The 27666-nt window shown below is 58.4% G+C and overlaps 1 protein-coding gene across 5 annotated transcripts in view; it reads right to left on the bottom strand.

Annotated features, from left to right (window-relative positions):
- The window catches only part of SEPTIN9 (septin 9), a 141686-nt gene that overhangs the window by 51028 nt on the left and 62992 nt on the right, over window positions 1-27666 (bottom strand). For 4 of the 5 annotated variants that reach the window (XM_036997434.2, XM_073235985.1, XM_036997436.2 and 1 more), the window contains one exon: window positions 14431-15075. In XM_036997434.2, coding sequence (XP_036853329.2) covers window positions 14431-15075 — 645 coding nt within the window. Of the gene's footprint in view, window positions 1-2816; window positions 2951-14430; window positions 15076-27666 lie in introns of those variants that run through there. The other variant, XM_036997439.2, reaches the window with a different exon arrangement.

Here is a 27666-nt window from a genome sequence, read left to right as displayed (position 1 = left end):
TCACCATGGAGCCGCCATTGCGGGACACAGTGCAGGGGGCACTGAGACTGGGTCAGCAGGCAGCGAGCAGGGACAACCCGGCCTCTGCCCCGATTAGGATCCAGCCTGGGGCCACATCCCTGAAGTTTCTCGGGCAAGACTTTACACACACACACACAGTGACACAGTGACACACCCCACATGCAGTCGCCTGGTCATGCTGCTGCTGTGACCTCAGAGCCCAGACATTCTCACCTGGTGCCAACCCCGGAGTGGAGTCCGGACCAGAGGACAAGGACAGGAGGTGGAAGGCCTAGGGAGGAGTGCAGCGCAGTGTTTGGGGAACTTCCTTTCACAAGGTTCCACCCACCCCACCACCCAACCCTGGTTCTGAAGGGCTGGGCTCAGGCCCGGGAAGCTGCATCTCCGATCCAGAACTATCTGGAGCTGTCCAGTGGAAACACGAGCCCGGAAGGCACAACTCCAACCATGGCCAAGGGCAGGGAGGGGTGCGGCGCTCTGTGGATGAGTGCCTTCTGCGTCCCTGCAGCCCCGCGGAGCACTCCCTGGGGACGGAAGGGCCCTAAGGGTGAGGACAGATGGGCTTCCCGGGTCCCCTGCGCCCCCGGTCCCCTGCTCTCATTCCAGCTTACCCCCACCTCACACCCCTTGGCCAGAAATAAGGGGACCCTACAATGGAAACTCCCCTCCTGCCCCGTAGGCCATGCTAGCGGGCTCACCTCCCCACTGCCTGGCCCCAAAGCAGGGCTTTGACAACAGCGGAGAGCTGTGTTTCCCACTGTCTCTCTCCTGACAGTCTGATGCACCAGGGGGGGCCTGGCCGTGGAAGCATGGACCTGGCCCTGGGCTGTAAGAGGCCGGGGGCCAGTATGCAGGAAGCACCCAGGAAGCATCAGAAGAAAAACCCTAGGACCCACCAGACCCTTTGCTCTTCTGACCTTCACCCCAGTGGGGTGAGAAGTTCCTAGGGGAGAGAAGCCTGCAGACCCCACCCCCTTCCTCACCCACCTCAGAGCCTAGCTCAGCCCAATCAGGAAGGTGAAGGAACCACTCCAAGTTCCAGGAAGATCAATAACACAGGTGTGCCTGCAAAGCCCTCAGTGTACACAGGGGCGACGTGCTCCAGGACCTGTAGGGACCTGCTCCTGAGCCAGGGAGCAAACACCAGCAGGCTAGGATGCTGTGCCAGCCCAGGGTCTCCCACTGTTCCCAGGGCCAGCCTGCAGCCCACGATGCAGGGAGGTTTGAATTCAGCCCCCTTTGCAACCAAGAAGGCGCCCCCCAGGCCCCCTACCCGCCACTCAAACATCTCCTGCTGGTTCTCACAGACACTCAGGCTGGGCTTGGTGGGGGAGGTGCGGGGGTTGTTGAGGAAGAAGAGAAGGTCGAGCCCAGCAGGGCGGGGGCTGGCTGGGGTCCCTGCAGCTGTGATTCAGGGGAGAGAAATGGGACTTCCAATCTGTTCCCACTCACCCCCTTGACAAGCAGGATCTTATTTCAAAATCCAGGGCAGCTGAGGGCCTAGAGGAAGATGGGGAATACCAGAGTCCCTCCTCACTCCATCATCTCACAGTGCCTTGCAAGAGAAAGCAGCAGAAGGAGGGTGCCAGCCTGGCAGCAGTGCGTCCCATCCAAAGCCCAGGGCAGGTGCCCGCCGTGCACTGGCTCTGTCCCTGGATGGCCGCAACGGCAGAGCCCGCCTCCCCCACTGCCACCAGCTCAGCACAGGCTCCCCCAAGGCTCAAATCCAGACTGTTAACAGCTGGGGGCCTTTAGGCAAGACGCTGGAGCTCTCTGGGCCTTGATTTCCTAATCTGGAAAATGGGACAATGAGAGTAACTACTGCTCCCAGTGGCCAACCTTATCCTGCCAGAGTTGTTAGGCTGGTCGTTGGTACCAACTGCTCAGCCCTCTCCGCCAGCTGACACAAAGATTTCTGTAACTGGTGCCACAGGGATCTGGACTGGAAGGCCCAGGAAAGTCTCCTAATTCTGAATCCCATCTGGAAAGGGATGACTCCTCAAGGGAGGAGCCGTAATGTGCGGGCGGGGGGAGGACCAGCCCATGGGGGGCCCATCCACAGCTCAGCAGCCAAGCCACAGGAAACCTCTCAGAATGCGCCCCACCCCTGCAGAGCCGCCTCTGGACACTGAGGCTCAACATGCCCCAACCTTCGGGGTCCAAACAGGATCACCCAGCTGGAGCCACACATCTCATGGGCTTGAAGGCACGGGGGGCCACCCAGGCTTTGTTCAGGATGGGGAAGGCACCAAGGCCAGGGTGGCCAGGACCCCATGCTGCCCACAGAGGGCACAGCGCACATCGCACATACCCACCAAGAACAAGCATGAGTGATCAGCAAGGACCTGGCACCAACTTGCTGCCACGGGAAATGTCAGGGACTCAGCTTCCAAGGGCTTAGCTGGGCTATCCCGCCTGAATAGCATGTCTTTTTACAGCACAGCCCGGAAACCATCAACAAAGCCAGGGTTTGGTTCGAGGTCTCCCACTGTTCGTGCACCAGCTTAGCTCACGGCTGCCCTGCGCAAACTGCCCGTCACCCTCCCTAGAGACACCGGAGTGGCCAAGCCCCGCCCCCACCCTGCAACCGGCTGCTGCAAGAAGGTGGGACTGTGACACTCCTTGGTGGCCCAGGTACTGGCCTAGGTGTGGGGCTAGGCTCCTGCCCAGGGGACAGACAGGGACAGGCTGGGTCCAGCCTCCTTCCCAACCGCAGGCCTGGCTCGTCCGCCGCAGCCACGCCCAGACCCCAAAGCCCCTGCACCCTTGATGCGGCACACCCAGCCCACACCTACCTGGGGGCCAAGGGCCTGAAATCCAGGCGGGCAGGGAGGGCCCGTGGCTGCCAGCCTTGTTTCAGGAGGTGCCCCAACCCTCTGTAACCTGAGCCCTGTGTGGCAGGGGTTGCCACCTCATCCTGCCTGCTCTCCCTATCAGGCACCAGATACGCATTAGTCAGCGGCCGGTGAAGGAAGGCCCGACTTAGACCAGAAATTAGGGGTGATCATTCTGCGGGTGGAAACAGAGCCCTCTTCTCCCTGCTGGGTGAGCTGCTGCCGGACTGTGTAGGGAGGCAGACACTGTCCCCAAGGCAGCAGGCACGACTCAGGCGTGCTCTGGGGTCCCAGTGAGTAACGACGCCCTTGGGTGTGACCTCCCCTCTGGCTTAGCTCCCGGCCCATAGCGTGCTCACCCTCCGCTCCCATCCCTGTGCACAGGAGGTCGCTGACACCCCAGGGTCTCCAGACCAGGAGGCTGCATCTACAAGTGTGACCCCCCAGGGGGGAGGGCCAGGGAGACACCAAGCCCGTGTTCCAACAGCAGCCTCCGCATACCCCTCGGAGGCCCCCACGGGCCCCCCGCTTCTGCCCAGCTGGGAGCTAAGGCCTGGGAAGAGGACGTGCTCCTCTGCCAGCCCGGGAGTGCCCGGAAGGGCTGTGCTTTTGGCGGAGCATCTAGAGACCTCGCTGGGGGCACAGAGCAAGCAGAGCGGGAAGCCAGCGGGCAAAGGAAGCCAGCAGGAGGCTCCATGGGCAGGGCTGCCTTCCCACCACCAGCAGGGGCGGGGCCCACAGGCCCAAGTTCTGTGTGTGCGTGCATATATGTATGTGTATATGCACCTTTTTTTAAGATAGCAAACATTTGCAAATTAAAATAACGGCTTCTGTGCGATCAACTTCCATTTATACAGCCCCTTGTCTGGCAGACAGTCCGGGACCCCCCGAGAGCTTCAGTGAGAGCCGCGCACACTCGTCTGGCTCTGTGGAGAGTTCTATACATGCTGAGATACAGTACGCTTCTGTATTAGGTCCTGTACCAGTTCAGTGCCTTCCTCACGTCACGATTTAATCCGCAGACCCCTGCCTCCGCCGTCCCATGACTCAGAGGAAACTGATTTGTCGAGGACGTTCTGCCCTGTCCCAGGGGTCCAGTTCTGGGAGCCTCCCTGCCTCCCCTCCTACCGCTCAGTGCTCAAGTTCTGCACCCCTCCTCCTAATTACCTCCTGCAAACCCTCAAGGGCTTTTCTACCTGGACAGCACGGTTGCTGGGGCTGCACAGAAATCATTAACAACACCACCTAGCATCTATTCAGCATTTACTGTGTGCCCAGCTCAGTAACGGTGAGACAACATTCGTGGATGGTCACAACGCTCCAGGCAGGCCTGACTTCACCCTCCCAGCAGCTCCCGACGGAGTCAGTTCTGTAAGTGGGGACACAGAGGTACCAAGTGGTCAGTCAGGCCCAGAGCCAGAACAAGAATCCAGTGGTTATCAGAGTACATGGAAGACAGCACCTGGGAGCTCAAGGGTGGGGCCCCCCATCTTATCCTGGCCTTACGAATGAGGTGACAAGGGTTGTCAGTGGTGCCAAGTGACTTCCGGGCTCCAAATCTGGGTGTTCTGCTTGTGGTTGCCATGTAAAGCACAGGAGCCCCAGAAGCCAGGGTGGAGTGGAGGGGTGGTCGCCCAGTGGGCGGAGTGTGCCCTCAGGGCTGCAGTCCCCACCCTGGGAGCTCTTCAAAGCCACAGCAGCGGGGACAGGACTGCCCTTGGGCCACAGCCTCAAGGACACTCAATTATGCTTCATTCGGGACTGGAGGGGTCTCCCCGGCTCCTCCCAGCCCCCACCATGGCCAAGGAGACCCCGGGCTGACCCGGTTCCTGGGCAGGGCAGCTGGCTCCGGACAGCATCCTTGGTACCTGTAACTGTCCTTTATCCTAGCCGTGGTCCCTGTCACTGCTTCAGGAGGGGCCTAAGGACCCTACTACTCTTCCTGCTCCGCCTCGATGTCTGGGTGTGCAGGGGCGTTTCTCTCCCACCACCTCCATTAAGGGGGGCAGATGCCTCAACATAGATGCCAAACATCCAGTAGCAAAATGCCAGGCTGGGAGGGCCACTGGGCTTCTCCAGCCTGTCCCCGCGCCACCTGCCGCTCCCTCCCCCGCAGGCCCTCCCCACGGTGCTGCAGCTGCATTCTTACCTCCAGCCCGGTGCTGCTGCTGTCTCCAAGTTCAAAGCTAAACGCATGCACCCCTCAGACCTCGATCGTGTCACTGCCCCAAGTCTAGGCAGAGATAAGTGAGGCATCGCCCAGGTGCAAAACTGCAAGGGGTGCCAAAAACCTCAGCAACCAAGATAAATGGTATTTCAGTGCAATATTTTTTAAATTTCAGAATTTTGCAAAAAATTCCACACTGAGAAAAATCCAACAGGGTGGGGATTAGGGTAAGGAGGTTGAGGCCAGGCCCATCTTCTTCATTTAATATATAGGTATTTGTTCATCATGAACTTCTCTGCATAATTTTGATTTTTTTAAAGTACTGCATTACAACACTATGTATTTTGATCCCTGAGTTTTTGAATGCACAGCCCCCTGCACCTTATATTTTGTGAGTGCCCCACTTGGCTTGTCCTAATCTCCGCTTCTACCCAATGCCACCAGTCATTTCCCAGCCACCTCTCCAGCTTGAATTTTCTCTTTAGTTGTCACCTCATCTGTTACGCTTTGTTTTACTGATTGATATGTTTATCCTTTGTCCCCTCCCATCAGCACGTACACCCAGGAAGACAGGATTCCCGTCTGTTTGTATGTCCATCACGGCAGATTCCTCAGTGCCTGGCACACAGCAGCTCTTCATATTTCTTGAATAAACAAACATGCCTGGCATGCAAATCTGATCAAGCCCTGCTGGAACACCACTGGTGGGTCAGCCCTGTAACACAGCATGCTCAAGCCCCTTCTGGCATGGCCCGCCCCCATCCCATTGTCCAGACCAGCATGTCCCAAACTATGGTCCTGACTCATTAATGGGTCCTGAAAACTATTTAGTGGGCCATGACCAGCATTTTTTAATTTTTTACACTTAGAAGGATACATTCATAATAGAAAAAAGTTGAAAACAACCTAAATGTCCATCAGCTGGTAAAATGTGCTCCATCCGTACATGCCGTATAACTTGGCTGGAAATAGGAATGAAGGGCTGATACATGCAACAGCAGGGACGGGCCTTGAAAACATTACACAGTGTGAAAGAAGCCACTCATGGAAGACCACATGTTGTATGATCCCATTTCTAAGAAATGTTCATAGCCAGCAAATCTACAGACAGAAAGCCTACCACTGCTTAGGGCTGAGGGAAACGGGTAACAGGGGGGTGACGGCTGAACAGAGGGGGATGCTTCCAGAGGGAATGCAAGGGGTCTGACATCAGATGTGCTCTCAGTTGCACTGCCTGCGAAGGAACTAAAACTACTGACTACACACGTCAATGAACACGCCGTTTGCAAACTGTGTCTCAAAAAAGCTCTTTTCTAAAAAAGGAGAAAAGCTCTCTATCCCAAAACAGAAAAGAGTGGAGAACACCAGTGGGCAGCAGGCAGAGCAACGGTAAGAATGACTCCAGAGAAAGGTTCGCTTGTGCACACACACCCCCACCTACAGGTACATGTGTCCTGACCTGCGGTGTAGAATGTATTTCTTACCAGCGCTGCACTCCAAAATCAGTTTGAAAGCTGCTCTCTGGATAACACCAAGCCCACGATGCCCAAAACCCACCAGCACTCTGCCCCCTTCAAGACCCAGGTCCCCACACTGCCTCCAAGAGGGCCCCACCAGCAGGGTTGGGGGGCTCTCTCCTTGGGGTGCTGGGCTGTCTGGACATATCTCTCCTGGAACACGTCACCACACATGTGTGTTTCAGAGGGAGCATCGCCAGGACATCAGCTTCGGGCAGTCTGTCCCTGCACGGTCTCCTCTGTGGACACACCCAGCCACAGGCACCCACTGGGGTGCCCGGATAAACAGTGCTAATCATGGGGGGCAGGGACCCCCACTATCCCCTCTACATACTCCCATTTCTGGATTACCTAAGGGATTTTAAATAGCTTAAAGGATTATTTTCTAGAAAAAAAGGTGTAAAATAAAAGACGGAAAAAACAAAAGCTTAAACAAACATAGGAAAAGAAAGGTTTTTTTAAGTCTTTAAAGTACTAGGCGCCCACGCAAGTACCCAGGTCAGATGGTGAATTCTTTAAAAGTTTGAACATAGAGATGACTGTACTGCTGTTTAAACTGTTCCAAAATACAGAGGAAAAAAGAAACGCATCCAAATTATTTTTGCCAAGCCAGCACGACACTGACACCCAAACCAATAAAAATGACACGCACATGCCCCAGCTCACTGTGCACATCTGTGCAAAAAACGTATTCCCCTACCTCACTGTTTAAACCCAAACTGCAATGGATTAATGATTTCAGATCATAAAAATGGAACCATGAAAATACTAGAAGAAAATGTGTGTGAATTTTTCACTTTGTTGGGATACAGAAGGCTTCTGAACAAGACGTGAGCCCCAGAAGAGGAAGGCACGAGAAGGCACTTGGCAACCGAAGGGTTCGAAATCTTTAACCCTTTAGTTTGGAAGAACACACTCAAAACAGAATTGAAAGTAAGCAACCGGGGAAAAGCCCTTGTGCCAGCTACAACAGATGTGGACAAAGAACTCTTTAGAAATTAAAAAAAAATTGAACAAGAAAAGGAGTAACAGCCCAACTGGAAAATAATGAACCAGGGACAGGAATGGGCAGTTCACAGGAAACCCAGGGCCACTGGCCTACGAATATAGGAGAAGATAACCCCCCTCACATAGTGAAAGACTGTACAAACTAGAACACCAATCTGACAGCTTTCTACCCTCCCAGTCCAGGGCGAACGCCCGGAGACCGCTCTGCCATTAGGGTTAGAAATCGGTGTAACCATTTTAGAGGCCAATTTGGCAACACGGACCCAAAGTTTAAATGCCCAAACCCCATTCCTAAAGGTCTACCTGACCGTCACGTGTGCACAAATGTAAATGTAAGGATGCTCAGCATTTATCAGTGAAAAGCTGGACAAGAATAGTAGGGCCATGTAACAGTATCAGCTCAGCCATCAAAGGGCATCACCAAAGCCACAATGCCGACGCAAAGACACCATCCGGTGTCATTAAACGGGAAAAGTAAATAGTTGCAGACGTCTGATCTCATTTGTGTTCTCAAAAAGCCTCTATGATATTTACACACAACCTTCTTCACACAGGCCCGAATGACTGTCCCACAGGCAAAATCCGAAGCACACAAAGGCGCCCAGCTGTTGACACAGGCTGCCCTGGGGGAAGGGCAGGGGGTCGGGGGACCCACACTTCCTTTTCAAGTTTCACATGATCTTTATTTCTTCTCTTCTAACACTGACCGTGCACTGCTCTTTAAAAGTAGAACAGAAAAAGGAGCATTTAAACACAAGCTTGTGGAGGGACAGTGCCCTGAGCAAGTGCCTCCCGTCATTAAACAAGGGGATGTTACTTGTTGATCAAAACCTCCTGGGTGCCCGGCCCACGCTGGCAGCCTTCACACTACCACTTCCATTCTAACGACACTGTGCCTGAGGGATTATGCCCATCACAACGAGAAAACGGACTCAGCAGGAGTCACAAGGCCTGTGCGGGGCAGAAACAAGAGCCGAGCGGTCTGAGGGGGAGGCCCATGCGGCTCGGCCATGTCCCCCGCAGACAGCGGGCAAGGCCATCCCAGCGGCTCCCCGCATTGTCTATGCTTCAAGGTTGTGACCTCTGTGCGTCATTTTGGAAGGAGGGAGGCGGCAGCAATGGGGAGGGGGAGGGGGAGCTGAGGTCCAGCCCCCCTCCAATCAGAGCATGTTCACTCTTGCGCAGCTCCCAACTCCCCAGAGAACTGGAACTCGGGCCTGGGAACCAGCTGCCTTTGCTCATGACAGCTTCAACCCACAGGTCCAGGTGTCCCTGGGACCCCACGGGGGCACTGGTGACACCCACAGAAAGCTCGGAGTGTTGAAGAAAGCCTATTCAGAGAAGACACGAGAGAGGAAGTATATCCTGCCCACCCCGCAACACACAACTCTCCAATTCGGGGCCACAGGTCCACATTCGGCCACATCAGGCCAGTGTGAACCACGAGGCATCCTCCAGGCTGGCTGCCAGAACCTGGGGTCTGGGCAGGGCTGCCCTAACTTCAGGGCAGCGGGTGGGGTTTTGTGCTGCTCCTCCAGGGCTGAGTATGCCCTCTGTCCAGGCCACAGAGCGTGGCTGTCTGGCCTGGGCACATACCCCAGACAGCGGCCCCTGGCTTGCAGCAGCTGTCCTGGGCCTGCAAGGCCGAGGATGCGGACTCGGCTCCTCTGCTGGCAGCGGCCCCAGCTCCCCGGGGTCAGCACCCTGAAGCCTCACCCAGTGCCATGTGTCTGGGGACCAGGCTGGGTGGTCAGGACCACGGCCTCTAATGCTGCAGGGGGCACAGTGGAGAGTCACCTCCAGCGCCTGCCTCCCTGCCCAGCCCTCCCAGCAGCTGTGCCCGGCTCTATTTAAGGATCCGCAGCTGCTGGCCGGCATTCCCTAGCTGGGCCCAGGCTCCTGCTACCACTGGGCTAGGCTGGGCAGACGGCTGGGCGGGCCACCGAGGGAGACACGTTCTTTCTCCTGGGCCCTGGAGCCCAGCTCTGTCCTCATGCCCCCTACTCTGTCCCCCCTTAAGGGACACACCTCGGCCTCGCCACTGTCCTCCTGTCCCTCCACACACAGGGACTTCCTGCTTCAGACCTGGGTGTCATTCACAGGGACAGCTCAGAGAATCAGTGTGCCTGTTCTCAAAAGCGGGGAAGAGAAAGAGACCCAACCCCCAGAGGTAAGAGGGTGTCTGGACATCCTCTGGGCCCAGGTCGTGAACACAGGAGGCGCTGAAGCAGGGGGCTCTCCCAGAAGCGGCAGCCCGGTGGGAACACCTCTGCTGTCCTGCCAGAACGGCCCCACACAGAAGAAACTGCAGGCTAAGGCCCAAGGCATGGCAACATGCAACATGCAACACACAACATGCAAACAAGCCACATGAGAGCTCACTCCTCCGCTGGCTTTGTCAGATGCAAATGAGTCCCTCAGCATTTATCAAGCTCCTACTGTATGCCAGGTGCTGTGATGACAAGGTGGACAAGGTACAGAACCTGACCTTGGGGAGTTCACAGCCCAGGTCAGGCCCACAAGTAGACCCTAGTTTTGGATCCTACCATGGGTGGAACAGGAACACCCCCAAGAACCTAGGTGAGTGCCAGCCCAGGGCTCCCCATTCACCACCCTGCCCAGCCAGCCTTAGCCTCCCCATGGCCTCTAGTGAGATCCGGAGATGGCAGAGAACCAGACCACAGTGAGCGGCCAGTGCCGCCTTATAAGGCAGCCCCAGGGAAACTTGGCTGGTGTGGGCCTCGGAGCCAGAGGCGGGTGGCTCCTGGGGGAGGGCGGAGCCAGTAGCCTCCTGCCCAGAGCCACCATGCAGGGGCAGGGGAAGAGCAGGGGCCTGAAGGGGGCAAGGCCGTTCCCTCCCAGGGCCTGAGAGAAGAGCAGGGGTGACCCCGAAGAGCGGCAAGGAGGGCCGGGGGTCAGCAGCCTCAGAAACAAAGAACCCAACATGCCAGAGTCAGACCCGTGGGCTCTTGATCAGGAAACCACTCGATTGATCCCCCAAGGCACCCGTGGGGTCCCTGAGTCCTGTCCTCCTCTCTCCTCCAGCACGCACACTCGAGCTCATGCAGCATGACCGTGTCCAAGTCACTCCCTCCGCATCTCACGGGATCCTTTAGGAAGAACAAAGCCCACAGCCCCGCCCATGAGTGACCCAGAATCTAGTGAGGGCACAGAGGGGGTTCTGAAGAATACACAGCAAGCATTAAGAGTGGATACTGCTGGATCACAGGTGAATTTTAATTTCTTTCTAGTTCCTATATTTTCTGAATTAAAAATAAAATTCTCTGAAAACTATTTTTACATTAAAAAGCCTAGGAGAGGAAAAAAACAATTTACATTCCAAGACAAACATGAGATATTATACATGAGAAAGATGCAAAAAGGCCCAGGAGTCAGAGAAGTTAGGCCACTTGCAGTGACTGAGAGGGCTTCATGGAAGAGGCACCATTTGAGCGGGGCTTTGAAGGATGCATAGGAGTTCAGAAAGCAGTGATGTGAAGAGGAGTAAGGTCGGGGATCAGGGAGCCAGGAGGTCGAGGCAGAGCCCTTGTGAGGAAAAGTGGCCCATGGGAGATGATGAAAGGCCCAGAGCAGGGAGGGGGGAGGTGTGAGTGGGCCGAGACGGAGAACGGATGGTGAGCGAAGCAGCCACGGCTCAGAGCGGGCATGGATCTCATCTGTGCTATGCTTCAGGTGGGTCAATCTGGGGGCAACTCAGCTGGGGCCCCAGAGGAGCCTACCCTGCACCCGAAGCCACAGTCTAAATGGTTTCCCGGAGACAGAGGCCGAGGCTGAGCGTCTGATCAGAGCGTGCAGGGCCCTTCCCTTCCTGAGGTTTTGCCCCCTCAGGGCCAGCTGGCCCTCAGGTATAAGGCCAGTGTGCCCACAGAGGGCAGTCAGTGCAGGGTTGGCGGCTTCCGACTCAGCCCCCAGAGGGTCAGAAGGGGACAGGAGATCCGGGTCTGCAGGAAGTAAGGACAGGAAGCAGGGCCACGGGAGAGCCAGACCTGTGCCTGGATGGACCAGCCAGGCCGCAAGCAGAGGGCAGGGCTGAGTGCACAGCCCCTCAGAGCAGGGCTGGGTGGGAGCCTGGGCCTGGGGCCCCCCCCACACCGCTGCGATGCACTCCGGGAACACCCCTGACTGGGAAGGCCCTGCCCTGCACCCGGACTTGCCCAGGACTTCAAGGCTGTGTCAGGGCCACCAGCCCACATCTGGCCTAGCTTCCTCTGCCCTGCATCCCTCCAGGCCCAAGGCTGGGCTCCCTCTGCAGTGACTCTGTGGTGCGATATTTAGGTGAAAAGAATCCTCCCACAGTGAGTCACCCAAGCCCCCACCTCCTCCAGCTCCGGCCACTGACCCCAAGTCCAGCTGCATCTGTCCAGCCTCAAGATTCTCAACTAGTGAGTGCTGGTGACAGAGCCCCTCCCCACCCAGCCGATGAGACTCGGGGGGAAGGGGCACAGGAACGGGTGCGAGTTCACACGCATGTACACACATGACAGGCACCCACCCCGACCCCCAGCCCACACTCCAGGGGCAGGGACAGCCTCACGGGGCTGGACTCCCACCTGCTCTCTGATGGGCACCAGCTCAGACACTTAAACTCTCACGGAGAAATCCCGCAGTGCCTGAGTCCAGGAGGTCCCAGACACCTGTGTGCACGGCTGCCCCAGCTGGGACTGCTCTTCTCTCCTCCTCTTTGCCTGGTTAAATCCCACCCTCTGCAGAACGTAGCTGAAGTCAAGGCCCTCCCGAGGCACCCGTGCACTGCTCCTCAGAGGCTGTTTACCGGCTGTCCTGCTCCTGGGGCGGAGTGAGCCTGGTGTCTGGGTCGCCCAGGCTCCCAGCACAGCCTCTGGCATTAAGCAGGGCCTGAGCAGCAACCGCGCTGGCAGAAGTCATTCTTGCACATCCCCAAGGCTGTTCCCCCCTCACCCTGACGACCCAGGGCGGTGCCACCCTGAGCAGACAGCCCCCTGCCCGATCCCCAGAACCAGGACCACTGTCCTGTGCCAGCTGCCATCACCTCTGGATGAGCCCAGTGACGACTGGATCCCCAGTCACATCCTGCTTGACTCAGCTAAGCGTGAACCCCTCACCCCGGGAGGGCGACATACAGAAAACTGTGAGGAAACAGCCTCCGGGCCACTCCCCAAACACAGGCTGTGCTTTCGCCCCAGCACGCCCACACAACCACGGCTGGCGGTGTTTGGGTGGGGGTGGCCCAGGAGGTCAGGTGTAGGGAGCTGAGAGGGGGTACGGTCTGAGGCCTGATGCCCACCCGACAGGCTCAGTCATCCACGCGTCCGAACTAAGACGGCTGCTCCCATCCAAGTGTGAGGAGCCCTGGTGCCACCTGGCACCCCCACCCACGGGGAGCCAAAAGCCCTCCCAGCCCCCATGTCCACTGACCACTGAAAAATATTCATTCAAAAAGGAAAACCAAAAAGGAACTATAACAGGGCCTCAATGGGGCATGTGCGCAGCCAGCCTGGCATCCATCCATCCCACCTGCCGTTTAAGGGGGGGTCTGAGCAGCGTCTGGGACAAAGGGAGGCTGGGTAAGCAAAAGGGGGTCCATCCACACAACGGAACACTACTCCTTAAAAAGGAAGGAGATTCTGACACCGGCTACCGCGTGCATGAACCACGGGGACATGATGCTCATGAGATCCGCCAGTCACAAAGGGGCGGATCTGTAAGATTCCACTTCCATGGGGTACTTAGAGGAGTCAGCTTCGTAGAGGCAGAAAGTAGGAGAGCGGGCGCCAGGGGCTGGGGGAGGTGGGGGAGGAGTTAGTGCTTAATGGGCACAGAATTTCAGTTTAGGAGGATGGGAAAGTTCTAGAGATGGACGGTGGTGATGGCGGCACAACTGTGAATGCCACTAAGCGGTGCTCTTAAAACTGGTTCAGATGGTCAATTTATGGCGTGTACATTCTACCACAACTAAAAATAATACCACTTTATCAAAGGTGAATGAAAGCTTAGAGCATTCTGTTTGCCCAACCCCAAGAATACTTACTGAATACTTGCTGAGCTCTAAGTCCTGCTCAAAGTGGACCCAGCTTTCCTGGGCTTCCTACCCAGGTGGCACTGAACACAGCCCCATGGGGCCAAGATCACAGACAGTACCCCTCGGCCCCGTGTCCCCCGGCAGACCCGTGTGCCCTGGGGGTCAACGCCCTCTCCCCTGTGCGCTCAGCTCCGGGTCTGGGCCCTGTGGGCAGCGCGGAGCCCCTGGCCTCTCTCCCCTTACGAGAAGAGCGCCCTCAGGTGGAGCTGCATACGGGGCGCACAGAGCAACCTGCGCAGGGGCCCCAAGAATCTTAGGTGTCCTGGTTCTTGCCTCTGTCCCTGAGGAGGAGCTAGAGGAACACTTCCCAGCACAGAACCTCAGGTGGGCGCAAATCCCCCCTCCCACCCCGCGGTCTGCCTCTGCACGCCCATGCAGGTCAGCCTGCACTTCCTGTCCAGCAGCGGCCTGCTCCCGGGGCCCAGTGGCCACCAGGGTGTGAGAGCTTGTCCCTGCCCCACGCCCCAACATGAGCCTGCCCTCCTCGTTTCCCAGCCTTGCAGAGCCCTGCCGTCCTGGCCTCACACAACAAGGGGTCTACACCACGGCCCATGCTGGCCAGTAAAGGGGTCCCTCACAACGTAGAGATGCTTCCCGGAGTCCAGCTCAAGCCCAGACTGCTGCTCCTTGGTCTCCCCCCGTGGACAGGGCCACCGGTCCCCTCCCCGAGCCTCAGGACGCCTTCCCGTGCACCCTCAGGCCTCCACTCCGCCCACATTCCGCTTCTCCGTCTAAGACTCCCTGGCAAGGCTTGCTCCCCGCCCCCAAGTTCCGCAGCACAGAAGGCCCCCAGCTTTTACTCACCCTCCTGGCTCCTGGGCGGGGCCTCGGCCGCAGGAGCCTGGGGCTTGGGCTCCAGCCTGCTCTGCAGTGGAGACATCGGGCTGGGTTCTGAATTCTCCAGGGCCTGGGGTGGGATGGGGGCGGCAGGCACCTCGGCTGGCCTAGGCACCTGGATCTCCACCCTCTTGGAGGCTGCGTCCATGGTGGGGGCGGCGGGTCCCTCGGGGATCCTGGAAGTGGCATTCTCCATCCTCCGGTGGGCTGACTCCTGGGGCTTGACTATGGTGATCTCCGTCCTCCGAGGGGTGGGCTCTGGTGGTGTCTTGTGGCCCAGCGCCTCGGCCCGCTTGAGCCCGAACCGGGATGGCCCGGTGGCACCGGCGCTCTCCACCTGCTTGGATGAGATGTCAATGGAGATCTCGGTGCGCCGAGACACGGGCTCCGCCTTGGGCCCCGGGAGCTCCACCCTGCGCAGGGCAGCCTTGGGGGAGCGCTGGCTTAGGGAGTCTACATGTCGGGCTGCGGGTTCTGAGTTCTTCACACCCAGGTCCTGGAATTTCTGGGTGGAGCTGGCCACAGTGGCCCGGAGCAGGGGGGTCTGGACCCTCCGGGGTGGGGTGGAGTTGGGCGTCTCGACCTCCTCAACCTCAAATGATCTTTTCAAGGCTGAAAGACAGAGAGAGGAGGAGGTGATGAGCGGACAGCTCGGGAACACCCAGGAACATGCTGCTAATGGTGAACATCAGAAGGTATGGCAGGCATGCTGCAGCGGGGGTCCCCCAGGACACTCCTGCATCTGCTAGGGGTCTCACAGGCCCCAGCCGTCACACACGCTGAGAGAGAGAAAAGGCTGGGGCCTGGAGGATGCCGACCCTTCTGTCCTCCCATGGCCACGGTGTGGCCCCACCAGTCACATGGTCGGCAAGGATACTTCAAGGTGCGCCCTCGGTTCCTGTCTCATCGAGGACTCCCTGGATCCCACCTCATCTCCACGGACACCATCAGCAAACACACAGCGGCGGCGGCAGCGTGGGAAGGCGGGAAGACTCCTCCCCAACAATACTAGCCACACCCACAACCAACCAGAACCACCAGGGGAGTGACAGCATCCTATTGTAGCTCATTGAACCCCAACACTGGAACTTTTAGTACAAGCAAGGTTCTGGGCTTACTGTGCACAATCTCATTCCTCACAATATCCCCTGGAATAAATGGGGAACCTGAGGCCCTGGAGCTTAAGCAAACTGCCAACAGCACAGAGAGTGAGTGGCAGAGCCAGAAGCCACGTATGTCCCATGCTGAGGCCCAAGGTTCTAGCCGCTTGGCTGCTCAGCTCCTGGTGGAGTAACACAGGGCCCTGGCATGAGGCCAGCTCTCTCTGTCCTCTCCCTGGGCTGCATCTGCCTCCATTCTTCACTACCTGGCCAGCCAGACCAGGGCCAGTGGGGCACTGACCATCCAGACTCCCACATTGCAGCCCGGCTGCCCACCATCTATCTCCACCAGAACCTGCCCCCTGCAAGCCTGTGGGGACAGTGCCTGGGAAGCCATCCTCCCCACAGTCCCAACAGCCGGGCTCTAAAAGGAGAACCAGCTGCTCCCAGTTACAAAGAGGAGAGCAGGAAAGGGCCCACGTGGCGGGAACACTCACTCACCAGCACCCTCCCGGCCGGGCCCCCGGCAGGCCCTCGGTGACCACAGCGCCTGGCCCACCCCCGCCCCCTCGGAGCCCGGGAGCTCATGGGACCCCACCGTTCACTCCCTCCCCTGCCCACAGCTGCTCCCCAGCCCCCAACAATAGCTCTCAGGGGACATTCTTAGCAGCCCTGCCCTCCAGTCTTCTTTCCCCCGAATCCCAGCACAGCCCTTTTCCCTCCCTACCCCTTCAGGGGACCAGGGCTGGGGGCGGCCAAGTGGGTGGTGGGTGGCCAAGGCAGTGTGTGCTCTCGAGCGCCGGAAATGACAGGAAGCCAAGGAGGCCCTCACATCAGCCACCGGAGCTCCCGGTTCCCCAAATGTGTCACTGCTGTGGGACCCTCTCTAAGCCCCCGGCACAACTCCTTCTCAGTGTACAGGGCACAAAACCCTGGGACACAAGCCTCAACCATCCCAGAGACCCTCTGGGGACTGGAAATGAGCTCTGAGGGAGGGGACTTGCACAGATCTGGGAAGCTGACACGCGTCGAGAGCTGTTTCAGGCACAAGCCTGCTGCTCAACTCTGTGGGGGCAGCACATGCCCAGTGGGCCACAGCTTGGGGCTTCTTGAGATAATCTGGATATTTTTATATCTCCGATTTCTATGGGCCACCACAAAGTAAAATTATCCTTTTAAAGGCACTACAATCAAAGAAAATCACATCTTCAGGCCCCATTTGGCCTGAGGGCCTGTGACCTCTGGTTGATAACGTGGCCAAGGGCAGCAGGGATGTGCCAGCACAGGGACTCCAACTTGGTGCACCTCTGCCCATCCCGTGGAGGCCATCCACCAAGATAAGGCAGAGGGCAGACTGCCCTTGAAGTGCCCCAGGAACAGGGCAAGTGCCTGTTAAACTGGCAGAAAAGACCAGAGCTGAATGCCCAGAACTGTGTCCTCACATGGCTCCAGGGCCTCCCAAAGCACTTTGCCTCAAGGCTGTCCAAAGTGCCTGAATGGCGCCTTGCTGGAGGAGAGGTCGGCGCCCCCCAGCCCACCGTGGCAGAGGCATTTCCAGGTGTCCTTGTGCTAGTTCCTGGGGCCAAGCTGGAGAACAGAAACCAGGTGGGTAAGGGCCTTTTCCCACGTCTGCCCCAAGGGACGCACCCCCTCCCTGGAAGTCCCAGCACGGTCCACACCCCATTTGGGGAGCCCATTCAGAGACATCCCGACTGCTGGCTCACGATTTGAGGGCCTGCCCCAAAGCTAAGCCATCTGTGACACACGCACTGCGGCTGAACTGCCCTGACTGAGCCCCAGAACCGCATCCCAGGACACCTGTATGGCTGGAATGCACCACGAGGCCACCCACATCACCCTGAGGGGCACCCCGCCCACCACCCTCCCCTCTCCAGCCACACTGAGTTCCTTCTAGGCACGTCACCCCCGGGCCCCCTAGCACCTGCATGCGCATCGGCTGCACCCGCTTACCTAGGCCTTTACCCTCAGGCACCGTCCCATCCCCCTAGGTCCCTGCCCCCAGAGAATGGACTGTCCCCACATCGGGACGGCGACTGTTCTGGATGATTGACGCCATACTCCCAAACAAGCACACCTCCTCCTCTTCCTCTGACCTCAGGTCACCCCAAAGCCAGGCTTGCTCTTACCTCTTCCCAAAGACCCCTGGCCCTACACGGCTCACACCCTCGCCCCCTGTCATCCAGCCCACGTTCGAGGCTGCCGGCTAGCCTCAGGAGGGAGTCTGGGGTGCCCTCTCCTCCCTTACACCGCAAGCCGGCTCTCCAGCCCTGCAGGGGCCTCAGCGGCTGCTTCTGCAAGGCCAGTGGGACCACAGGTTTGTAGCCATGGGCATGGAGCCCTGGGGGAGCCCCAAAGAACGGGCCTCAGGAGCAGGGAGGCACCAGGTCTTCACCCCATGTCAGCCTGAGAGAGGAACGCCACTTCCCTCTAAGGTCCTGTAGTGGGTGAACAGGGTCACCCAAAAAGATATACCCCAGCCCTAACCTCTCTGCCCCCGAGGCTGTGAATGGGGCCACATTTGGAAAAAGGGTCTTTGCAGATGGGACTGAGCGTAAGGATTCCAGAGGACATCATCCTGGATTTAGGATGGGCTCTAAATACTGTAAGTGTCCTCACACGAGGGGCATTTGAGACACAGCGATGGCCACGTGAAGACAGAGGCAGACTGAGTGACGCGGCCCCAAGGCAAGGACAACCTGGGGCCCCAGGAGCTGTAAGAGGCCTGGCGGATTCTCCCCTCGAGCTACCAGAGAGAGCATGGCCCTGCTGACGCCTTCATTTTGGACTTCTGGCCTCCAGACCTACGAGAAAATCAACCTCTGTTGTTCAAGCCACACAGTGTGCAAAGCCCCAGGAAGTTAGCGGGGAACCATCAGAAGGAGGACACCTCTGGGCTATGAGACTGTCGGGGGCCTCTTCTGCCGGAGCCGTCACCCACCCTGCACTCCAGCCCCTCTCCAGCCCCAACTCCACTTAAGATCCAATGGACAGACCAATGGAAGCATCCAGAGCTGCGGTGTCCAGGGACCCAGAGGAGAAAAAGCTGCCTCCTTTCCCCTTTCCTGGAATCATGCAAAACCCCAGATGGCAGGGGGATAGTGGTCAGGGAGGACAGCACTGCTCTGCATTTATACCAGAGTGCTTGGCGAGGAAACAAGATCATTCTTTATGGCAGGCTTTGCGAGGCACATCCCATGTGCAGCTGCCTCCCCGCGGAGGGCGATGTGAACATGAACAGCACCCAGCTGGGAAAAATTAGGAGACAGCTTGTCACGGAGCTGGCAGGACGGGGTCCTCCAAAATCTCCTCCCCCATCAGAGTCTTAAACACATACCCGGGTCCTCTATGTACACAGCCACCCTCCTTGGAAGGCCCCTCCACCACCCCCATTGGGGAATGGGTGCAGCTTGCCACGCAGTGGGTGCTTTCCCCTTCACCTCGTCCTGCCTCCAACCCGTGGAGAGAGAGGCAGCCAAGGAGTGTCCACATGTGGCCACGGAAGCCTAAGAGCCCTCATGGCTTGTCGAGTTGCAGATTTGAGACTCCTAGTGACCACATGTTGGCTTTGATGACCAAGTGAGCAGAAAAGTGGCCTTCGCTGGACCAGCACAGAGGGGAGCATGCTGGGCTGCCTCATCCAGCATCTGCAGGACGTTAGTGCAGTCAGAGGGCACACGAGAGAGCCCAGTTGGGCAGGGCCAGCCAGACCGCCACAGAGCATCTGGCAAATATGAGCCAGGTCGCACAGGGAGGGTCCCCACATTGCCACCCAGAGGGACAAGTACTGCCAACTCCCAAAGAGCAGGGGGTGCCCACTTCTGTTTATGCCGCTTCCAAGACAAGAATGCCCCCTTCAACCTCCTCTGAATCCAAGTCCCGCCAAAGCCCGGCCAACCTCGCCTGCTCCCAAAAGCCCTCACTGGCCCTTCTCCAATGTGCGCTGAGAGCCTGACGGAGATTCACGCGCTGTGACCCACTGCCGGGGATTTACCCCAAGGAAATAATCAGAAGGACAGAAAGATTTATGTGTGGCGACATTTACATCAGCATGAAAACAGCAAATGCTGGAAACAATTCAGGTTTACAGAGATTTTCTAAACCCATATGTTCAGTCCTGCACAGTCATCAAAAACATGGTTCTGAAGATGAGAAACACTACGAATACTAAGAAAAAATAGCAGGATACAAGATGTACACAGAGATCCTGACTTCCTCTCGCACACACATGTGCGGCATGCATGCACACACCCAGAAACCACTGTCTCTGGATGGAATTCGGGGGTGGGGTGTCTCTCCAGGAGCTGGAGATGTTTCGCAGCATGCCGCCTCTATGCGGGGGTCACTTAACACTTACAGGGGAAACACCCATCAACCCTGCTTCTAAAACACAAGCCTCGCTGAGGACAGGGGAGGCTGTGGGCACCCGTGTGCAGTGGGGCTGGACCCACTTCTCCCCGTAGCCCACTCCTCCCCAGTACATTAAACACCTACAGGCTCAGCGGCTGCAGAGGCGGGAGCCAGCCACCAGATGCAGACCTTCCGGTCGTCCATGCCCATGGGGTCGATGCAGGAACAGCCTGGATCTGGGCCTGTTTAAGGAGGAATGCGCCGCACACAAGGGGCCATTGTGAAGGCCCTGCTCTGACCGCAGGCTGCCGGCAGCCTCTCCCTGCTCCCAGCACTCAGCAGGCCTGGGTTTGGGGAGGGGATACCAGAGACAAAGCTCTACTCCAGTGCAGGACAAATGTCATGTGAAGGAATGAATGCTAGATACCAAGGTCAAAACCATCCTATGTGCAGCTCCGTCGGTGGGGGCAGCCAGTGTGGCCACTGCCTAGTGTGGGGTGCAATCCTGGGCTCAGGCTCCCGGAGGGCCTGGGCAAACTCAGTCTCTTCTAGGCAGCAGCAATTCAGGTTCTGCCCCCAGGAGCCAGGGCAGGGGCCCAGGGAACCCAGAAGGATGGAGCCAGGTGGAGGGCACCCTTCTGCTCCCTGTCCTGAGCAGGGAAACCAACCCCTCCCCACTGCCCCAAAGGCAAGTGTGCAGCCACCAGGTCAGCTAACACAGCCCCTGGCCTGCGCAGGTGAGAAGACTCAGGCAGGGCCTGGCTGGGTGGACAGGAGCTGGGGGACTGCAGCTGGGTAGTGAAAACTCCCCCCCGTGGTGCAGCAGGGAAGACAGAAGAGGAAGTGGGACCCAGAGGGCCAGTCATTAAATAGCAAATCCCTAAAAGAAAGTGACCCAAAGGCCACAGCCACCAAGGTTTGGTCCCAGCTGCTAACTAGGGAGAGGGGCCGGGCAGCACCAGCCAGAGGGAAGTGTGGGGCAAAGGCTGAGAGCCGCCGACCACGGGTCTGGGGGTCTGCAGACTGAGGGTCCTGCAGACTTGGGGGTCCTTCAAATTGGGGGCCGTGCAGACTGTGCTGCTACTTCAGCGTCAACAGCAGGGGCACAAACAGAGTGCCATGATCACAGTACTCTCCGAGCCACTTCCCCATGCTGTGGGCGCTAACGGGATGACACAGAGGTGCCCATGCAGCAGTTACCATGTTGTTGGCACCATGACCACCTGTGCATGTGCACCCCATAGGCAGATGTGCCCACATGCATGTGTGGTCACCCCAGCAGCAGCTGAGGCCACACACACTTTGCCAGGGTCCATCACACCCATAGCTAGTTCCTGTCCCTTTGCCCCAGGGCCCTCCTCGTAGCCACCTTGTGCCCAAGCTCAGAAAGCAGGAGGGGGCTCCCCCCACGGGGTGAGACAACCCTGGGATGCATGGGGCAATGTCCCCCAGCCATCCCCTCCTCGGGCTGAGCTCCCACTGCCCACATGCTTGGTGATGCACCAACAGGCCATCGCCCCTCCCTGTCTCACTCCCAAGCTCAGGGACCACCTGGGTCACTGCCACTTGATTCCTTATCTCAGGAGCTGCCTCTGGGGACTTGGTAGAAGAAGGGGATGGCGAAGGGACCACATGGGAGAGGCAGGCTCTGTACAGACAGGAGGATGCAGATGGGGAAAGTGGGAAGGGGGCGTGTCCTCAGGAAGCAAAACAGTCCAAAAGGAAGAGCTTAAAAATAGACACTGTGGCTGAGCGGAGCCTGCAGCGTCAGCAGAGCTCGGCCCTGGGTTTCCTGAAGAAAAACACATTTGTTTAACAACACTGGCACAGCTCGGCAAAAGGCAAGTCCATATGAAGGAAGAGAAGGTGTCAGCACTGGCCCCCACTGCTCAAAGTCCTTCCCTCGGCCACTCGCCCTCGACCTTCCAACAGGCCAGCTTGTCGGGGCTGCAGCCTAAGAACCATGTCTAATACCAGGCTCGTTCTGCCCCCGGCTCTGGCTCAGGGCCTGCGGTCCAGTGTGGTGGCTGAGGGCCGCTGGCTGCCCCTGGGCTTATCTGCACACGTGGCCGGCTGAAGGCGACCTAGGGTGTGCGGGCAATGGGCACAAAGCCCCTGCTCCCTGGCCCTCCGACCACACGCAGCTGCACTTCTTACCAAGGGTCCAGACTGTGCCCCGCTAACCATTTCCACTTAGCCCTGGGGGGTGTGCAGGGACAGCCAAGTGTCCTGGAGAACTGCAGACTCAGCAGGGGGTCTCTAGGCCCAGGGAAAGCCACTCAGCCCCAGGTAGAGACTGTGAGGCCACGCTCCCAACTGATTTATTTTGATGACTGTCTTTTGCTTTGGGTGTTAGGAGGAGCTGCTTTCTCTCGGCTCTGATGCGCTGGGCCCGGGAGACACAGGCACTCAGGGGGCCTTCCTGCTCATCACAGCCTCCACTTGGGAGGCCTGGCCCTGCCCGCCCCACTCTGCAATAGCAATGTGAGGACCAACAGGCCTGACATGCCCACTGGTTGGGTTTCCCAGTTGAGGCCAAGAGGAAAAAACAAGCCCCCAGCCTCCCTTCCGGGGCTCCTGCAGCTGCAGGGGACCCTTCACACAGCCTGCAGGGCACAGATGCCCTTCCCAGCCCGTCCCATTTAACGGCACAGAAAGAGTGCAAAGGCTGGAAGTGGAGCACTGGTGACCCTGCCCCTCAACTGGAAACACAAACAAGACCTTGCGTCGCGGGTGGGGAGCACAGAGGCGCGGACAGCTGGCCCCAGATCCCGGACCTTCTCTTGTTCCCCAAAGTCATGATATTAATTTCTCCCTGGATAAAGCTCTCTGGCGACCTGCTAAGTGAGGACAAGGATGCAGGCAAAACCATCCCCAGAGCTCCCAGGCAGCCTTCCCCACCTACGTACTGGCTGCCCCACCAGGATGGGATAAGAGGTCCTACTGACCCCTTCACAACGGCTTCCAGTACCTGCTATGCTGTTCTGTCCAGAGGACATTGGTCAAATAGGGGCCCCCCAAATCATGTCTGAGTCCTGACCCCCAGAACCTATGAAAGAGACCTTATTTGAAAAAAGCGTATTTGCAGATGTAAAGTAATTAAGGGTCTGGAGATGAGATCAGCCTGGACCAGAGTGGGCCCTAAATCGAGGGACAGGTACTCGTGAGAGACAGAAAAGGAAGTCGCACAGAGAAGGCTGCGTGAAGACGGAGAGAGACTGGGAACAGGCCCGGGACGGGGGCTCCCGCGGCACTCTGCAAGGAGCTGGCCCTACCGGCTCCATTCATCCCGCCGTGAGTCACCAGCTCTGGGACGGGGGTGGCGGGGTGGGCTGGCAGGAAGGGGCCTCTGCCTTGGCCCGCGCAGTCCACCAGCTCACGCCACCCTTTGTCACTGGCAAGCACCTTGCCCCGGTGGCCCCATCCTGCCGCTTGCCCCCCACCCCAACCTCAGAGTGTCCCCCTCGAGGCCAAGGGCCCGTGAGTCCAGGCCCCCTGGGACAGCCATCACTGTCATCTGTCAGGGCATTGTTTTCATTCCCAACAGTGTCCCAAGTGGGGCAATGAGTTATCTGGTCCGCCTGCCTACGGCGGGTTAATTACTCGTGCTCACCTGTCCCCTGCCAGAGAAAGGTCTTGGGGCAACAGCTCTCAGGGGCATGGAGCCACCTCATAGCTGAGCTGCCGGGGGCATCAACCAGGCAGCCACAAAGTGACTTCTACCCAGAGCAGGCCCACGACTGCGCTCCAGGAGGTGAGTGCCCAGGCCCGGGCAGGGCCTCTTCCCACCCCTCACCAGAAGAAGGCCTGTCTGTGCTCGCCCACCATGCAGCCAGTCCCCCAGCTCTGGAGACGCAGGGGTCATTCCAGGCGGACTTTAAAAGCTGCCCTAAGATGTGAACTTCCTTTTTTCTTGGCAAATCAAAGTTATGGGAACAGGAACACATGTAGAGGACCTGGGGAAATGGTCTCGTCCTCCCCACTTAAACCAGCTGTTCGTTCTCTGCACTGCAGCAGAACATGGACTGCGGCACGCGGGGAGGTGGGGTCCGATGGGGGAACTTCCTGACCCGGGCCGAGGCCAGGCAGGCTGGCGACAAGGCTGCCTGCAGAGCTCCTCGTGAAGGCCGGCGGGCAGGGCTTAGGTGCAGCCCTGCCCGGAGGGTGGGAGGGGACGGATGACCTGTCAGGCCTCTTTCGGTCAAAGGTTCCCTGATAAATGGCAGCCAAGGAGGGCACTCCCTGGGAGGGGACTGACTTCAAAACCGTAAACCACAGGCCGCAGCTCCAAGGGCTTGGAAGGTACCTGAGCCCAGAGCCCCATAATCCACACCCCAAGGGGGCCCTTTGAGGGAGAGAACTGAGTTGCTGGTTCCAGGTCAGAGCCCAGCCCCTCGCAAGAGAGTCCCGACCCCCGTTCTCCACCCCTCTCCTTTCTACCTCCACCCTCCCACCGTTCACCACTTACCCAGACATATCTTTTCCCCAGTCTGCAGGCCCCATGGGCACCATCCTGAGCCCCATTCCCACACCAAGGAGCAAGGTCCGGTGCTACTCCACGGAAGACCGCCAACAGCCCCCCTGCATTCGGCATCCGGGCCCCTGCTGGCTCTTCCCACATGACTAAGCCAGGCCTGGGTGACCCCAGAGCGCGTCGGGCAGCCTCAGCTCCACAGCACGGGACCAGGCAGCCAGGCCGGCGGCCAGTATCACAGTCCTGGTGGAGCTCCTCTGCTCTCTGCCGTCAGCCTAGCACTGCGCGCGCGTAAAGTGGTGGCTTTCCCAATGCCTCTGGCCAGGGCAGCCACCCCTCCTCCCCACCCTACACTACTCGGGGAGAGGGTGCAAGCACTTAAAAATGCAAAAAAAAAAAAAGGCCTAACAGCAGAGGCCACTTGGCCCAGGTGGAACCCTCCATTAATCATGCTGCCTGCCAGGGCGGCAGATGGTGCGCTCTGTGCTGTGGCCTGGAGGCAGGCAGCAGGCGGCTGCTGCCCGGGCCAAGAGGGGCGGCAGCCTAATTACAGGGCACGGCAACCCCGGGGAGCAGAGGTCAGGCCCCAGTCAGATTAGCACCCAGAGGTCCAGCTGCTCCCCAGGCCTCCAGAAGAATGGAGCTGGGAAGGGCTCGCACCTGCATGCCCAACTGGCCAAGCTGGGCTGGAGGGGAGCACGGGGGTCTCAGTGACCTGCACGTGCTACGATGGATTTGCGGGGACCTTGAGGGTGGAGCAGGAGGGGTTCTCTCCTCAAGGACTCGAGGGGTTTGGCAACGAAGCGGCACAGAAAACTAAAAGGAGGGGGTGGGTTTGTTGTGTGGGAGAGGCCACAGCTGGACACAGAAGATTGTGGAAGGGGGAGTCTGGGGACAGAATCCCCCCACCAGAGGTTCTCCCGGCCGTTCCAAAGAGCCCAGGAGGGGCTGAGGGAGGCCTTCTCACAGGCCCTTGCTTGAGGCTTTCCTGGGCTCTCACCAGGGTCAGCAAGCTCTCAGCCAACTCCACACATCCATCGCAACAAGGCCCCTGGAAACCTAAGGTGAGCCAGACTTGGCCTCCAGGAGGGGGCGGACCACGGGGCAGCTGCCCGGAGGACCACAGGTGGGGCAGCACCACACTCTGGTACAGAAGAGGAGGCCGAGGCCCAGGGAGGCCAACATCACTCAAAGTCACACCACAGGCCTATCCGAGCCTGGGTTCCCCCCCGCCCCTCCACTCTCCCCAAACCCAGAGCACTTACTGCCATGTGACGGGCCACTGCAGCGAGCTGAATGCTGGCCCCCAAAGGATACGTCCACGTCCGCGTCCTGACTCCCATCCCCCGCAACCAGAGCCGCCAACTCAGCCCCTTAACCCCAACCTGCCTGCTGGCCACTGGGGTTCAGGCCGCCAGTCACCACCTCCCAATTCCCACCTTATGAATCCTCCAGGCCCTTCCAGGCCACCAGCTGCAGGGGACCTGGGGCAGGGAGAGGGCCAAGCTCCCATCCACCCAGGAAGTGCCCAGGGCCCACTGCACCAACAGGGGCACACATCCAGCCTCAAAGCCCCTCTGACAGGGCAGACGAGAGAACCCGCAGGAAAGGGGAGCTGTAGGCAGGAGTCACTCTGTTCTTAGACAAAATGGGGCATTTTCGTCAAGCTGTCAGCGTAGCTGCTCGGTGAGGGAGTCGGAGGCGCTCAGCCAGAGCTGGGGGGCCACCAGGGTAAGGCACGGAGTTGTTCCAAGTGCCACTGACACTTGACTGGGCCTGGCAGGTGACCCCTCTGGCCTCAGTGTCCTGGTGCCAGGCAGGAAGAGCTGAACTAAAAGGCCCACCCCCGAGGGCCACTTTAAAGTCTGCCACCAGCTCTCTTTGCTCCTGAGCCAACCAGGTCCAGCATTCCAAACACTCGGCAGAGCTGGAGGGGCCTGGCCAGGGGTGACAGGGAGGGCCAGCCTCTCTCCATCCTGGGCTGAGGCTGAGGACCATGGCTGTGGCCAAAAAACATGTCTGCCAGCAGTGTTGGGGGGGGGGTTCCTGGTGGGCTGCACCTTTGGCATAACTGCCTTCACTTCACCCAGCAACCCAACCAGGACCGGGAAAAGCCAGCGGGGGCCCACGGGCCCTGCCGCCATCAACCAAGAACTCATCTCTCAAATTGGGGTGGGAGACTGAGTTGGGTGAGTTATTTTTCTTTTTGACCTTGAACTTCAAATAATAATATCTACTGCTCTTTTTCCTGACCATAAAAGCAATTTATGGGCAATGCTCAAGATTTGCAAAACACAGAGAAAACGAAAGGAAAAACATCTATAAACTCATGACCCGGATAACTACCATCAACATTTTGGCAAATGTCCCTCCAGTCTTCTTTACCGTGCATGCAGGAACATTTCCTACGCCTGCTCACGCAGGGCCACGGCTCTCTGCTCTTCTCCAGGTAGCTCAAATCTCTTGCACGAGTTGGCTAAGTCACTTTGTGGTTCTAAAGTTCTGGGACCAGATCATTCTCAGCTCTGTTGATGAGAATCATTTCTGGTGCTTGTTCAAAAACAGGCTGCTGGGCCCGCCTCTTGGAGGTTCCAGTTCAGGAGGGCTGGGTCTGAGGGGCAGGTGGGTGGAGACCTCTGTCTCTCCCTCTCACAAGCGTCTTCTCCACTACTACCTCATCCTGAGAATCCTACAGGAAAACCCTGAGCACCAACCCTGCTGGGGGTAGCCCTGGCCAGAGGCCTTGGTGCTGCAGGTTCAGCAGCCGTACCTGCCCCCACCTCCCAGGAGTCACCCAAGGTCAATGTCCAGTGTCAGCTGCCACTGCTCAGCTTCCAGGTTGGTCACAAACCCAAAGGCATGGCTGGGCACTGCTGGTGCCAGAGGCCCACAGTGTAAGCAGGTAGCTTGGTCACAAGACCCCAATCCCTGCCCAAGGCCCACCGTTTACTACCTTAGACAAGGCCCAGGCAGCCCAGGTCCTTGGCAATAAAATCTGGTGTAACCCACCTGCCAAGAAAACGGCAGGACAGAGGTGCAGCATTGCACTCAGGGCCCCGGCTGGCCCCCTGCCTCCACTCAAATCCCCCCACCCTCCCTAGAATAGTGATCAAAGTCCTCCCCATAGAACATCACCCTCCTGAGGGCAGGGGCGAGGCAGTTTGTGGTCCCTGCTATAGACAGTGACTGTCATCCCCAAATCCACATGTGTATCCTAGCTCCCAGAGCGCAGTATTAGGAGGTGAGCGGGTCCTGAGGGTG

The sequence above is a fragment of the Manis javanica genome, chromosome 4 (assembly GCF_040802235.1).
Source record: "Manis javanica isolate MJ-LG chromosome 4, MJ_LKY, whole genome shotgun sequence".
Lineage (NCBI taxonomy): Eukaryota > Metazoa > Chordata > Mammalia > Pholidota > Manidae > Manis > Manis javanica.
Note: the sequence above shows the minus strand (reverse complement) of the source record. Positions and strands in the feature narration are given on the sequence as shown.